Raw genomic sequence first — 16895 nt, forward strand, 5'->3', positions numbered from 1 at the left:
AACTTGTCGAGGTTCTTTGCCTGACGGACTGCAGTTTCAAAATATCTTAGATCTGAGAAGAAAAAGAATACTCGAAGAACAGAATTGTCACCAAGGACTGAAAAGAATAATTGTTTAAAATATTACTCACCGATCGACTGTTTTATGTTTTTTTTTTTTTTGTTTTTTTTTTTAAAGAAATTTTTACGATCAGTCTCAAGATTGTATGAAAATAGATTTGTATAATTACGGTACAACGTTATATATATATATTCTTTAAAATTATCTAGGTACTATAAATGTAAAATTTCTCCAAAGTTTTTCCGACAATTTACCTAAATATAAATATACAGCTCAAAACGTTACCGACTCGTATGGAAAACAAGAATATATATCAACTTCGAACGTCCCAACAATAAAACCATTTCTCAAATTCTTGACACCGCATCTAATCTGACATCCGAATTTTCTCACATTCGTTTCTACCGCATGCTTGCAGTAATCACGTGTTACATGTTCGTTCGTTCGTTCGTTCGTTCTTTCTTTCTTTCTTGTTCGCTCTCGTTCTCAGCGATTTGCCGAATAATTCGCCGTCTCATTTCACCCGTGCGACCTGTCCAAGAGGACAAACAAGAGGGTGGAGGGGAAAGGGGGACAGGGGCAGTTGTCTCATTTATTAAGGCTTGTGCCGGCTGCATGCCGTCCTCCTCTCCGCCTCTCCTCATCGTCATCGTCATCGTCAGCTGTGCGCCGGTGTTGGAATGTGTGCCGACGTATGCCAAGAGACGTGAAGACGAGGAGGAGGACGTCGGTTACCAGGGCGTTACAGAGAGACAAACAAACATCCGACCGACCGACCGGCATTATCATAATCGTGATAACGTCGACAATTCCTGCTCGCGGTCTTAGCATATGTATGTATCTCGACACGAACGCGTCAAGATGTGGATATTCATACGTGTTTGTGTGTGTGCGTGTGTATACTTGGAGCAGCAGCAGCAGCAGCAGCAGCGGCAGAAGCGGCGGCGGTAGAAACGTATACGTCGCTTTTCTTCGCTCGATTATCAGGTGACAACGAGAAAATGAAACCTCGTGACAATGAGACTCTGTTGCCGAAAACTACGACGACGGCGAAAAATTTGAGGAAAAAAAAAAAGGAGGAGGAAGATGTGGATGAGGACGAGGACGAAAACGTCTCAATTTTGTATAATTAACCTGTGCCTCACGGCGCGACGCGACGAATGTACAAGCATTAATAAACATGTTACACGTATGTAGGTATACGTACACGAAGATAGACAAGATGGTAATTACGAATCGTATAAATATTGAATTAGTTTAGATACAACTACGTACCCCAACATGCACGCGTGACCCTGCACGTGTCGAAATAGCAACCAGTTACGGTTTTTACACCCGAAAATCTAGTGTAATTTACGTGTTTGTGTCGACGCGTAAAGCGAAGTAGAGAAAAATTGATTATTCTTCGAAACGATTGAATCGGCGATCCGATACTCGAATGTCAGCCTACGTAATAAATCACGTTTCAGTCCGCATAGTGCAGAGATAAACGTACACGTTAATAAATATAAAGAGGGAATAAAGAAGAATTACGATGCGAAACGATTTTGCAATTGGAATGCCATTCGTTACGATTAGGTTAAGAATTTTTCGATCGCGTCAAGATCGGGAGATTGAGGGGCTTGAAGGGGGGGGGGGCTTGCAACATTTTGTAAGATGTACAATCTTACCCGTTGCTATTATGGTCATGACGGACGTGTAAACGACGCGATTCAATATTCGTTTAATTTACTCTGCAGTTAGGTATAATATTTACAACTATTTCACCGTATCTTTGCGCGGGCAGAACTCCGAGAGAAAAAAGGTAAATGGCGCGAGTGCGTCGTACGGTGTATGCGTATAAATAATATACACGCGCGCGTGTGCGTGTGTGTGTGTGTGCGCAGAATGTGAGACGGGGACGACGAGGGGAGGATGAGTTACCTGAAAGGCTCATAACGCGGGCCCATTAAGATAGGATGGAAAGACCAAGTAACAATTATTACTCAACGCGAGGATTTACTCGCGAGTGTTGCGTCACTCTTCAAAGCGCGACTCGATCGGACCAGCTTATTATAACTATAACCTATCTCCCTGACAATCTTGCAAATGTGAAATTAACGCAGACCCACCACTTTCATGCGTTTTACTCCCGTAATTAAAGATAACCACCGCACAAATCAACGTAAAGATAACGAACCACTTCGCGTTATATACACATTACACACTCGTATACGTATAAATAAAATTCAATATTACCATTTTCTTTATTCTATTTTTCATCATTGTAACGCGCCTGCCTTCACATCATTGGTGTAATGACGTTTGAAACGACCATTAAACGCTATGTTAAATACCTTCCGTTCCGCGGTTATTCTTCCAACTATATACCAATTATACAAATATCAGATAATATCGTGTTTGACCTTTGAAAAGAGGATCACGTTATACAATCCCATCAAAATTTACAAAGAAAATGTTCTTCGACGCTCGGTAAGGAAAAAAAAAAAAAAAACTAAAAATTAACTCCGACTGTGACACCATAATTATAAATAAAAAAAAAAATATATATATATATATTCCCACACTTTACTCGTCAAATATTTATTAGAATAAATATCATATAAATAAAATTTCCAGGAGCTAAATTATAATTATTTTCACCCATGTTATATACGTGTCATAAATATCAACGTCTTACAAGAATACACAGTCATGTATTTTTCTTATAAATATCACCGTTACTGGCTGTAAAATGGAAGTGACCTCAGGTATGGGCAGCATCCCCTCCTCCCATAACCGAAGAAACTCTCGACGGGTCGAATGTCGACAGTTACTCGTTTATACTACCCGGTATAATACGCAACACATAAACCCATATATATATATATATATATATATATAGGTGAGATTCGAGCAAGTCACCAGAATTTTACGTTTATACAGCAGTTTAAGCGCGTGCAGTCAAATCGGTTTACAGCACCTAATACAGACACGGCGCACACTTGCAGCAAAATTCTCCTACCTATATACGTATAATATACACGTGTACCTACACTACAGGCATATATAATAATATAACGCATACACACAGTTGGAAATTTCTCTCATGGCCATGTAAAATATAATATGTATAATCAGCTGTTCCCTTCTTCGGCTGCAAATATTTTTCTTCGAATTTCGTCGAGTGATTCAAGGATATTTAGAAATCGACGCAAGTAGTGTGTTAAATAAGACACTGTATCGGAAACGCGGATCCGTGTTTGGCACTCGATAAATGACAGAAAACACGGAAAAAAACAGGATTTATCGGGGGGGGGGGGGGGGGGGGGGGGGGGGGGGCAGAAATCACGTTTTATATTGCAAACCAACTCTTACTCGGGGTAAGAAAATTAAAAAGCTTGTATCTACGGTTCGCCTTATCTGTCCAATACCGGATTAACGCCGTGTGAATAATTAAAATTCTAATCCGCTGTCGGACACAAACTCGAGTCTCCCCCTGATTTACCGCACAGTTTATAAAACAGCGAAATCGTTTAGCCGTGATGTAATTCAACGATACGCGAAGGAGCTGATGGCTCTGTGAATGCATGTATACTTATACGAAGAAACCGGGGATCGAGGGAAAAAAGAATTCCTACTCCTATCTCATGTAAATAAGGCGTGATATTTATGGAATTCGCGGGTTACGGGCTTAGAATCTAGATTACACGGACTGTAAAACTTTTCCTACAACTGTTTCTAATTAATAGACACAATTTGTATAATATTATTACACAACGTATAATATATTATATGTATTATATATATTATATATATACTTGTACGTAATTTAATCATTGTCAAAGTGAAAATCAACTATTTATTTTCCATTCCTTACTTTACATTAACGGTAATGTATAATTACAGAAACGATGCGATATTTATTTTATCCAATTGATTTATATCAAGGTATGCTAATAATATCAGATACACACATCATATAAAGGTATACCAAATGTGCTATATCGACGACTTGATTACTGACATCTCTATACTGTATGGAAAAAACAAACAAATTGTATGCGTAATATATCTGTCACAACTTCACAGACTGAATAAACTAATCGGTTGAATTAAGACACATAGAACTATCGTGCGGTAATGTCATCTAACAAGTTTTTTCATACATCCAAGTGTGTTTTCTTTATACATCCGTAACGTGTAAACATGTAACGTATGAATTCAAAATGGTGTCCCATCGTGTTGTATGAATTTAAACACTTGATGAGAAACAAAAAACGTTCAATTCTTTTCAAGCACCGCAGAATTCCGACAATAATAAAACGATGTATATATAACATACATATATTTGGAATAGAATGATGACCGTATGATAAATCGCAGATGAAATTTCGTTTTGAAATATTGAAAGAAGATGAAAAACAGAAAAAAGAAGGAAAATTGAAAAAAAAAAAGGAACCGATTTGCTCCCTAGGCGGTTGTGCGGTACCCTAATAAGAGAATTTGCATCGAGGAAATAAAAGAATTTTAAGAAATATAAGTTCGGTGGAGAAATCATTCGCGTCGTATGGTGCATTTAAATGCTGCATATGCGCATACGGAGGAACCGCAGGAGCCGGAGGCGGTATCGTTTTCGTTTAAACGCAGCAGCGCGGTGGTTCCAAAAACTGGTTCGAAAATTGGCCCCGGGGCGTCGTGCAAGACACGGCGTTGATTCGCCGATCGGAGAACGTGGAACATTCGCGATATTGGCGCGTGTTTGCCGCGCGCGTTATTTTCGAGGAGTTTGGAAAACGGGGGATCCGTGTGGAAGTAAGAACGAGAGGCAGAAGCCAGCTGCGAGTCTCCGCATCGCACGCAAACGTTGCGATTCGAGTGCCTGTATCTGTATATGTACGTGTATGTGTACGTGTATGCGTGTAGGATAGGAGGAGGGCCAACATCCTGCGGAGATGAAGAAGAGGAACAAGAAGAACAAGAGGAGGAGAAAGATCGAGGCCCTCGGCAGCCGCGAAACGTTCTACTCTGCATGCAGACGCAACGTGGAATGAAGTCATTCTCTAAATATTATCGTCGCTTCATATTTTCACCCCGAGCTAAGAGATTTTATAGGTGTGATTCTTGCATATGTATATTGTTAGACGCGTGTCGAGGAGAAATACAGGCTTAAGAAGAAGGTGGTGCGTTTATTTTCGTCGAACATCGTCCTGGTCTCTACGGCATGCTGATCGTATGCAGCGACCACGCAAATTTTGCAAATTATAACACGGAACCGCGATGCAATGACGACGACACGGTTAAGCCATCTGATACGTGAAAAGTATTCGTGAAATTTTTTCAAACTACGACATATACGGACACCTCACACACCTGATATTTACAGGTAGCAACGGAAGATTTTTTCCTCGGATAGATAGTTTGCTTCAAAATTACCGTTAAATTAACTTCAATCTATTACGATAAAAGAAACACGTCATTCAATTTTTTTTCAAAATTTCCGATGCTTATGATTTCTGTGCCAATAGAAAAAAATTCACCTTTACACCAATGACACGAATAATCCCTATTTTCGTGTCCAGTTTTCACAAATATTTTCAACGACCTATTGGCATAAAATTTTCGCGCGATTTCGATACTTGCGATTCTTGAATGTGTATAGGTATTCCGTATCGATAGGTACATCTAAAATATAACAGAGCGGTCTGCATAAACCGTGCACCTGGGTTAGAGGGTAAGGCTGTAGAACACAAGCGGTGAGTAGGTAGAAGAGAATTACGGTTCCTAAACGACACGCCAACGACGACGACGTTGACGGTGACCTGAAAACTCGGTGCAGGAGGAACGCGGCGGAATTTAAAACAGCGAGAATATCTTGGGCCTCAAACGTATATCTGTATATATTGCAAGACCAGGTCAGAGAGAAGGAATTGTTTGAAATTTGTAATCGAGATGAATTGTTTGGCCGCAAATATATTTTCGTTTCTTGCAGCTGCTGGTCGCGAGATAAAAATGCGTCATTAAAAAAAGACTCCTTCACGCGGTATAATTGTGATATTATTCTTTCGAAATGGAGGAAAAAACGTTCCCCCCCCCCCGCCCAAAGAAATATCTGTACTACAATAAATAAAATGATGCCATTTTCAAAAATTTAACAAAAAACTTTGCGCTATTCATAGTTTCGGATAGAAGCTTTGTTTTCAAGACGTTTCAATTCCATGATTATACGATGTTAAATTTTCATATATATTTGTACCAATATAAACTTATCATTCAAACTATCAAATATTACTTCGATGCAGCACGCTGCACGACGAATTTTCCGTCTCCACCTGCAAAGCACGTCAGACGTTTCAAAAAGGACTGGATAACCTGAGCTTCGACTACTTCGGAAGCTGTATAACAGGGAGGGCGCTGCCTTTTCGCAGGCAAATCAATCGCGCCGTTATAACCGAAACTGCAAGAAGGGCCCGCGCGCGTTGAAAGAGAAGTATAAGTAAAGAAAAAAAAAAAAAATAGAACGGGTAAAAAAAGAAATAGGAGCGAATAAAAAAAAAAATAAAGAAACTTGCAACGAATGGAAAGCAAAAAGACGCGCAACAATGCCGAGCGCACCACCGACCCAGTGGGCCCCGATCAGCGATGCTACGGCAGGCGAACCGTGCAGCCTTGGCTGGCTGCGTCAGCCAACAACCCGACGGGCCCAGCGGGGTACTTTGTACCCGTCGTCCTGCACCGGCACTGCACAGCAGCGGGTCGGGCCGAGAGAGAGGAAGAGAGAGAAAGAGAGAAAGAGAGGAGAGAGAGAGAGAGAGAGGGAGAGATAGTCGAGGCACGATGGGGATAATGGCTGGCCCATTGAATAGATCAATTTACAATGGCACAAAATGAGCAGCGGCGGCAGCAGCAGCAGCAGCAGCAGCAACAGCAGGACCGTTCGGCCCCCCTCCGACCCTCGATCCCCCGTCGCGCATGCGTGCCTCACGACGTACCCCCACCCCAGCGTTGAGTCTCGTTTTTCTTTTTTTTGCATCTCCTCTAGCTGTGTTGTATGCAGATGCGCGAACACACGTGGATATCCACCCCACGAACACACGAGGAGGGACCGGACGGCCGATACTCGTACGAGAGAGAAAGAGAAAAGAGAGGTCGATGGTAAGGGGGGGGCCCCGGATCGGATCCGATGCACGAATCGTGTACACGACGGTCCACAAGCGACTGCACCCGGCCGTAATAGCGCGTAATAAGCCGCATAAGGCCCAACTCATCGTCAGCGTGTGCCTCGACTGCGTCGGGCCCAAAGTTGCGGGCCGGTAGATAGGGGCGGGGAGGAGAGGGTGGGTCTCGAACAGCGAGGGAGCCTCGCGCTGTTAACCCGCCTTTCCGAATCGCGTTGACCGATCGAACCGGGCTTCCGACGAATCCCGAACAAGGATCATCGGGCCCCTCGAGTCGCGTCGCGTCGTATCGCGTCTACTCCGTCGTCACCTGCTCATCCCCGACGCGTCCGCGTCGAATTCGGGCCTTGTCAGTCCCTATCTCACGTATATGTACAGAAGCGTATTTAGTGTGTTGAGTGTACATTTGAAGTCGACGCGGCGAATGCAGTGTTGGTATATAAATTCAACAATAATGAAATATATCGTCATACGGATACGCGTATGTGTATAAGAGAGCGACGGTCAGCGATATGATAAAAAGCGTACCTGACCTACGCCTATAACTTATATTCTACTTGTATTCCGTACGTGTTCGATTCAGGCAAATGATTTATAGCGAAGACTATTCGCTGCAAGTGAATATATAAATGTTCCATAGTCGAACACAATTTTCATCATTAATCATTCGCTTGACGCGTGAAAAACCTTATATTTCATTTTACGCGACACGTGTGTTATTATTCAGTGTTAGTTAATCGATGCAAAAATATATTTCATCCTAGTAGTAAATTATTTACACATAAACAAATGAATTACGCACAAGATAATTAGAGAGTAACAAAAAAATAAAATAAACAAAACCTCTTTTCTTTCTAGCCCTATGATACATATAAATATGTATCTGCTTCCCGCTAAAAAAAGACCAACCTTCAATTTCTGCCCAGAACTGCGCGTACTTAAATCAAACTCTCGCAACTAGCAATAAAAATTTTACTCGTTGGATGATGCAGGCGCAGGTATACCTACGTAAAAACGAAATCTCTCGTTATCCGTACCACGTGATTATGGATCGCATTCCGTGGAGGTGTTTCGTTCCGTGAATATACAGGGTTCAGCTCTTATCGTTATCTCAAGCTAGCGCGGGTACTGCTCTCGATATTCGGCTACCGCGTTACTCGCTCGCGGCTGTCTAGCTGAACCTCTGGATGAACGAATTCACTCTACGAAAGTAGGTAGGTACGTACGCACACACACACACACACACACGTACGTTTCGTTCCAGCGTATGGAGAGAAAACTATCGTTACAGGTCTGTATAACGTACAAGACACAGACTACTCCGTGTAACCAACCGCACGTGTAGTTATTCCCGGGGATTGTACAGGGAAGAATTGTAAGGAAGGAAGGAAGGATTGTGCGGAAGAAGAGTTAGGTATAGGTATACGTATAATGCCGGACTATATACGGTCTATGCCCGCCTATTCCGTGACTTTAGAAGCCCGCGCAAGCTGTAAAAATAAACGCTAGTCGATCGATATATCCATCCGTTGCACGAGAGAACTCGAACCGCTGCCAACCAACCAACCAACCAACCAACCAACCAATCCGGCTGACACCGCATACGCGGCTGCCTAGATGTGATAAAAGTTAGAACCCGAGGGATTCACGTTTAGTGCTTGTCGAGTGTAGCGAGCAGCAGGCCAAAAGCGTCGTTTATCTCCGATATTAAGCGTCGACGACGATGATCGTGATCCCAACCTCTCAGGTGGCCTTCGTCACCACGACTCTCCCTTTTATTTCTGATTACTTTTTTTTTTTTTTTCTACGTACAGGGTGTACGTACGCGTATTTCATGCAAAGCATTACACGCCGCGCGGTATAAATTTCGAGGTACGCGAGGTGTACGATACGAGATATGCGGTGTAGTAATGATATTCTAAGGACGGGCATATCACCTCCCACCCCCCACCCCGCGGCCCTTATTCCGTTTCCTTCCCCGACCCTCAGCAGACAATTGCATGTTTACTATAGTAATTGCAAATCGATAACGACGACGCGTTCTAGTGTCGGTTCCTGTGACTTGAAATACCCCTCAACGATCGTTTCCTCGTCTGTACAATGAACAATAATGGCGACTGTCGCGGAATCGTGGATTTTACAAAGTTTTAAATAATGATCGTCATTTGTCCGTCCGCTCATTGTCAGTCAAAGCGAAATAAATATGAAAAATAAGAATATATATGAGAAATGTATATTAATACAGTTACGGTTATACATAACGCGAAGATCTTTACAAACTGGTTATAACCGTATAAATCGTGGTAATAATTTTTACAACGAATTTGTAAAAATTATTTCCAATTTGCATCGAAATAGTTTTAATTTTCACAGCCATACGTGTACAGTTTGGCTGTGTAGGTAAAGAATAAATGACAATTTTAAAAACCTAGTAAATATTTACCTAGGTATTCGTGGTCCCATATTATACCTACATATACTTATGGTGCACCAATATGCCTGTAAAAAATCGATCGTAGAAACAAATCGCCGCGAGCGCACCAGGCTGGCAATTATTTTCGTAAACAATTAGATATCTGTACATTCCCATTGCAGTGCATGATTCGTTTAACGTTCGTTTGAGATAAGCAGCACGCGTGCTAATAACAGGTACTTTTTATATACCTACTGCAGGCTAGCGGCGAATTGATCGTTGCAGGCAACGAGGACGGGGAAATACCTTGGCGACAATTAAACACCGCTGATAATTCCTAATGAATCAAAACGAGCAATTTCATTTAAAACCGACTACGTGGAGAAATTTTGATGCGGGTAGAGAAAATGGAAAAGTAGAAAAACTCGAGTTTTTTTCTTTTCCTTCTTTCTTTCCACTTTCGACTTTCGTTCCAAACTATGATTCTCGTTAATCTCCTCTCTCTCTCTCTCTCTCTCTCTCTCTCTCTCTCTCTCTCTCTCTCTCTCTCTCTCTCTCTCTCTCTCTCTCTTTCTCTCATTATCTCGAAGGGCTCGTTGCGCGGAGAGATTCTATAGGCTCCGTGAAAGGCCGGTGGTGAAAAATCGAAAACATTCCATAGCGTCTGAGGATTTCAAGACGGAACGAAGAAGGAGAGAATTATAGAACCAAGGTATGCAGTAGGACTAGTGAGAGACTACCGACTAGCCGTAGGTACGTACATAACACAGCCAAGCCGAGCTGCGGGTCCCGAGAGCCAGAATCCATGTGTTTTTAAACCCCAAATCGTTCGGCTCAGGTTTCCTGCGTGCCCTTGGGGAATACCTACTTCGGGACCGTCGCTCGGCACCGAAGAAACATCTTCTACTCGGCTGCACCCCACTCGACCAACCAACGACCCGAAGGATATAGTATGAAAGAGACGGACGTCTGGTCTAGAAGAAACTGTGTAATTGCCTGCATATATACGTACAAGTGAGATACTCAGAGGAGAGGGAGAAAAAAAGGAATCAAATTCTTTCGCAGTTTTTTCTTTTCATTTTTTTTTTTTTCTTTACTATTTACAGGCATCAAATATTCGAGAATCAAGAGACCCGGTTATTACCGGGTCGCGCGTAAAGTCGACTTCGTGTACTCTTACTTTAGATACCATTGGCAGCGTTGGGCGGGGTTGAAATTCCGAATTTGAAAAGTTTCGAAAGCGGCAAATTTCGAATTCTTTGGTGGTAAAACTTGAAGTGAAGAAATCAAACTTTAACGAAACATCGAAGTTTCGAATTGTCCGAAATCCGACGCTAAAAATTTCTGGTTTGGTGGAATTTCACCAGTTTGATATTTCTTTGTTTTGGATCTTGATATTTTTACGATCGGAATCCTGGTCATTGTGACGTTCGGTCTTTCAGACTTTTTACACCCAGTCGTTGATTGAACTACGCTGTGTGAGGACATTTTAATTTTAAGAATTTTACTCCATCGAAACTTTATTTTTCGGGATTTCGCTCTACCGGAGCTTTACTTTTTCTAACTTTGCTCTATCATAGCCCTCAGGTTTCCGACCATTCGAAACTTTGTTATTTCGTAAAAGTTCGATATCTTTTTCAAGTTTTAAGTTTCACCACGAAATAATTCGGAATTAGGCGCTTTTGAAATTCTTCAAATTCGTAACTTAAACCACGCCGCCATTACCAACACCAACATCATGGACACGGAATCATCGAAACTGACCGAAATGGACTTAAAATTTCACACACGGGTACAATGACTTGACCCAACTTACACATCGCGATACTAATTGTAAATATCTTATACCCAAACTGCAGTTAATATGCTCAAATAAATTTCAAACCAAGTCTCTATCCAACCAACAAAGCACGTCTACGTACCACGTGTAACATGTATGAAAATAAATAAATCGTTGCAAAGTACGCAACCGAAGGTTGCGGACAGAAAAAGGTGGGGTTGAAGGGACGTAAAATTCAAGGTAAAAATTGACTTTCGGCTTCTGCCCTGCATTGCAACTGCAAGCATCAATTTTGAGGATACTGCCGAGCAGCATTATGGAGAGGAGAGCAGGTAGAGGTTTGGAAAACGAAAGAGAATTCTCGAACGCTGTCAGCGGAGGTTCGGGATCAGCCGGCAAAGTCCCGGACGGAGATCCGAGACGCACGCGAACCGATTCGAGTGTAACCAGATTCTCCGCCATTAGTTACGGACGGACTAGGCGTGCCAGTCTATATACTATGTATACATATACATATGCATATCTACATAGGTAGACACATGCCGTAGAGTTCCGTCGTGTACTCCTGCATGAAATGGAAATGTCGATGTTGTGCAGGAATATTACGAATAAATAATCCGTTAATATGCTGAGAATTGGAAATTAGGTATCATCGTTAATATTCTCAAAATTATCATATCGATATATTGTTTATCAATCTCGTCGAACAGCTGCGGTTGAGCTGAATAGCGAGAAGCGGTACGGCATTTTTGTGTGATTCCATAACGAAATTAACTTACACGTAGCTATGTCGTGTATTATTAATACACCGGGATATATGTAGGTATGAAGTGAGAGGAGAGGCGGAGAGAGTGAGAGATAGATATCATACGGAGAGTGAAATACCAGGCAACTCACTCACCTGTTTGGAGAATACGGCAATGTCCTCGTTGAAACTCTCCGAGGAACAAACGTCGCCACCAGCAACGCCAGGTTCTCGCGGCGTGCACGTCGCGAGTTCACATTTTTCAAATATTAATGCCAGGAGCGGGAACAGCGGGTGTCTGAAAAACGGGGAAAAGAGAAAAAAGATAACGATCCGTGTATCAGAATTGTTGTCGTAGTTGCTTCTTATATGCTGTAAAAATATGCAATAATGATTGAGACGATATCTCGCCATCGTCAAAAATGGGCAGGTAAGTAAATACGTGGCAGAAATTATTCGAAACAATTTCCGTGCGTTGCAATATTGTATGTGAAAGAAAAAAAAAAAGGTCGAGGAGAAGAAATGTGTCGTTATTGTCGTTCGTCAAGTTCGTTAATTCGAATCGTCCAATTGAAACATCCGTCATATTTCAGGTTTACGTTCCGCGATATATCATATATTTATATAACCATCCAGATCCATTGCGTATGCTATATATACTGCAGGTAATAATAACAAAAATAACAATAATAATAAATGTGTAACACGGCAAGTATATGTAAATATATAAGTAGTTGAGTACATAACACATGGTAACGTAACGCCTTATCAGTGCTCGTTAAATAAACTACAATATATCGTCTATTTCAGCGCGGATAATATTGTACTATAAATAAACACGCGCAGGTGTGTGTGTGTGTGTGTGTGTGTGTATATACACTGCCATATATATATGTATGCTAGTGATGTTTATTTGTTTACGCATTTTGTTGTTACATTTTTGACTTTGCTTGGAAAAGGGATCTATTTGAACACTCGGACGTACATGATGTTATCATCATTGACGCGTATTAAAGATACAACCTTTTGGAAAAAATACACACGCAGAAGTACGACAAGTGGCAATTCCAATATACAAGTTATACAGACGAGCCTATCTATATGGACAGATAACGAGTGTGCGTGCGGGTACCATTATTTTTGGGAAAAACATTAAACGGCACGTTGTAGACTCAGTATACATACGTATGAAATAACCACGTGTTACGATTCAGACCGTGCTGGTGATAAAATAAAATGAAGCAGTACCGAAAGGCGAGGAAGTTGGCGAAAAAAGGAGAGAGAGAGAGAGAGAGAGAGAGATAGAAAAAGAAATTCCGACGTAGAATCGAATCGATGAACGAAGAACAATCTCAAATAATTACAAGACAAAGAGGGCGATTATATTCGAGCCGCAGGCGTCGCGTCGCCTCTTCAACGCGTTGCTGCTCTTTTGGGTAACGAAGCCGCTTTCCGTCGGACGCCGAGCGTCGCTTGCTGCAACTCGATTTGCCGTTTATTCTCGGACTAATCGCCTCTCCAACACCTATGAGAAGTTGCTTTAAAACGTGAGAGCGTTTATTTATTTCTATTTATTTTAAAATTTTATACAAATGCGGTAAATAACCAACGATGATTTTTATTTTGCAAAAATATACAATTAGACATAATACGGCCAAATAATCCCGAGGCCTAAAAATTACCCATACTTGATCAATATATTTTATGAGAAAATCTAGTAGATACGTTTTCTCATCACTTTGCTGTAAAGATTTCTTAAAAATATCCTCCCCTATTTACTCGTATTGCATTGGTGAAGAAAATGTTGCCAATCCTCAGATTTTTCCATCGCTCCTCGTCGAATTTGTGAAAACATGCGTGTTTCTCTAAATAATCGCTGCTGCACGGTTCGACAAACGTGTACCTATACATACATACATACATATGTGTGTTTGCATATATATATATATATATATATATATATATATATACATATAATTGTGTATGTATATTGAGAAGGGAACCAACAACCCCGCAGGATTAAAGAAATCTGCGTCTGCGGTGCCGTAGAAGAGAGGTGTGTGCGCATAGTAGCCATGCTGCTGCAGTCTCGCGGACCTAAAACGATTCGGAACGAATTCCGACAAATTGCCGGTGTAACGCAGCCGCCGGCGGCTGCGGAGAAACTGCAGCAGCACACTTCGCCCAAGTTACATATTGAACATATATAACGTATATTCGTTCGTTCAGCAACAAGATATATAAATAAAATTGGAAAAAAACAAAAAATTCCAAAAAAACAAACAATGGTCGGTATTTACAATAATAGTGACAAGCGGGCGAAAATTTGATTTTTTTTTTTTGTGGAAACACGTTCGAGAAGAAGAGAAGAAAAATAATAAGAACAGAGAAACAAAGAAACGACGAAAGAGAGGTATGGAAACTTAAGAGAGGAGTCGGGGAAAAAAAAAGGAAAAAAAATCACCAGATTCTTTTCAACGATCTGTTATAAGAAGACGAATAAGACACGGTTAGAGATCGTCACTCGAGCGTCACCGCGGCATTGCATCGCCAACGACGTGATCTATCTGACATCCGTGACGTAAGCAGTATTTCGAGGTCATTTCGTCGTTCGGAACGAGGTATGCAAGATACGCGTTATAGGTCTCTGCGATATGTTCCGTCAAGCAATAATTTACACGCGTGTGTTTAGAATATTAGCCAAGAGAACGAGAGAAAGAGAAAGAAAGCGAGAGAGAAACGGAAGCGTAACAGAAACAAGTACTTAGGTGTGATACATATCTACAGCCAAAATATTATATTCCAATGAAATTCCAATAAGCCTGCAGGCTGTATTTATATTGGAAGCGAATATTTTTATCTACGTAGAAGATATACTGGCTGTAACAATGTTACACGTATAGATTTTAGGAGATAGCAGGCGACCGAGGTGAAATCCGGTAAGATTACTCACTGCGTCAATTAACTTGTGAAACGACGATCAGTTTTACAGAATTCATATTCTAGTAGATAAGTATTATCAACTGTCTCATTTATGCAAATTAAATTGCCAACAATTTAACAGCGTTGTTCGAATTTCAATATTATCTGCACAGTTATAATAATCGTACGATGTAATTATCCCGTGCGTTTTATAAAATCACACCATTTTATACTTTTTCAAAATTTACATGTTTTAACGTAAAATGCAATTTATTCACGCTCCGTAACATCATTACTTACAACTCATTATTTACAACTCAATATCCCTCTCTTTCTCTCACACAATGTAAAACTGATTCAAGTAAAATATTTCATTATATATTAAATATTTCATATTTTGATTCAAGTCAAGAATAGGTGCGAATCTGTGTGCGGTTTTCGCGTAAAACTGTGTAATAACGTTGAGGAGAGGAGAAGGGAGGGGGGGCCAGGCGACGAGTGACAGGTGAACGAGGTGACGGTATGACACCGCAGAGATAATCATATGATTGCAGGTTGATTGGGGGAATGCCTCAGCGCTCTGCTCACTGCGGTTTGTGGTTTTCGTAACTGCACTGCACGAGTGCAGTATGTCCACCCTCCGTCCCTCCCCCCACCCCCACCTAGCACTCACTTAAACGCGGCAAAACCGTTGTCGAGTTGTGGCAATAATAACAATTACAGTAATAACGACAGCAATAATAATAAGAGAGTAAAGACGACAACGAGCACCCGCAAAGCTCAGATTTTGGAGTAGAAGGAACGTGATAAATAATTTTCATTGTTATGTATCTGCGGTGAAAACTAAAAGTTGGTCAAAGAGGAAGGAAAACAAAGAAGCTCTTTTGGAATGAATTTATAGAATGTTATTATTAACATTTATCGTTTGTCGTGTATTTAAAATTTTTTAAAAACCGCAAGAAAAATTGAGACTCGAAGTAATGATGTATAGATCGCTCGAGCTCGTTTCGAATATTTAAATAAAAATTTATTTCTTGCGCTATAGGTATAATTGCGTTTCGTTATTTTCCTTCGGTGTGGAAATGATTGCTTCTTTTTCTTATTCTATAAACAGAACTGAAAGGCGAGAAGAAAAAAACGAATGAAGAGAAATGTATTTTTTTTTTTGGCAGAATATTTTACCCATAGCTATTCGAGTATATCCGCGACGGAATGAAGATATACTGTTAATTTATAATCATACAAATAAATGTTTGAATTTTAATACGAATGAATTATATATATATATATATATATATCGGGTGTTAACGCGATTTTACCACTTGCAAAGTAAGCCTAAACCGCGTGGAAGAAGCAGAAATAAAATATGAAAGAAACAAGATAATTAAGAATCTCAACGTTTCGGTTGTATGTATAATACTGAAAATGTAGTTAATTGATAAATCATTTTAGTACACATCTTTGGATGAATTTTACAGTGGTAATGAATGCGGAATAATGCGTTTTATCAACGGGAGAAAAGTCCCATCGTTTAAAACACACGACACATGTATCGGTGGTCGGTTAAATATTACGGTGGCTGAAGCATGAGGCTCTCCTCTCAACTAGCTCAAGCGCGTTTATTGCCCTCCTCCTCCCTAATACCAGTCTTCCAAGATAATAAGAATCACAGGCTTGCCGCAGCAGACGCAAGAAGGATAGAAAAAGAGAGAAGGCCGTGTCAAAAATTACAGGGTGTCCAAATAACGGCCAAGCTTCCGACTTTAGAAAATTGAAATGCCAACGTTTCGTCGAAAAATCCGTTCGCCGTCGCTGCCC

At 40.9% G+C, this 16895-nt stretch overlaps 1 protein-coding gene across 6 annotated transcripts in view; it reads right to left on the reverse strand.

Annotated features, from left to right (window-relative positions):
• LOC107222053 (homeobox protein homothorax) overlaps positions 1–16895 on the reverse strand; it is a 297335-nt gene that overhangs the window by 268110 nt on the left and 12330 nt on the right. For all 6 annotated transcript variants that reach the window (XM_046730451.1, XM_046730450.1, XM_046730449.1 and 3 more), the window contains one exon: positions 12312–12453. In XM_046730451.1, coding sequence (XP_046586407.1) covers positions 12312–12453 — 142 coding nt within the window. The remainder of the gene's footprint in view (positions 1–12311; positions 12454–16895) is intronic.

Source organism: Neodiprion lecontei, chromosome 2 (genome assembly GCF_021901455.1).
Source record: "Neodiprion lecontei isolate iyNeoLeco1 chromosome 2, iyNeoLeco1.1, whole genome shotgun sequence".
NCBI classification, from domain to species: domain Eukaryota; kingdom Metazoa; phylum Arthropoda; class Insecta; order Hymenoptera; family Diprionidae; genus Neodiprion; species Neodiprion lecontei.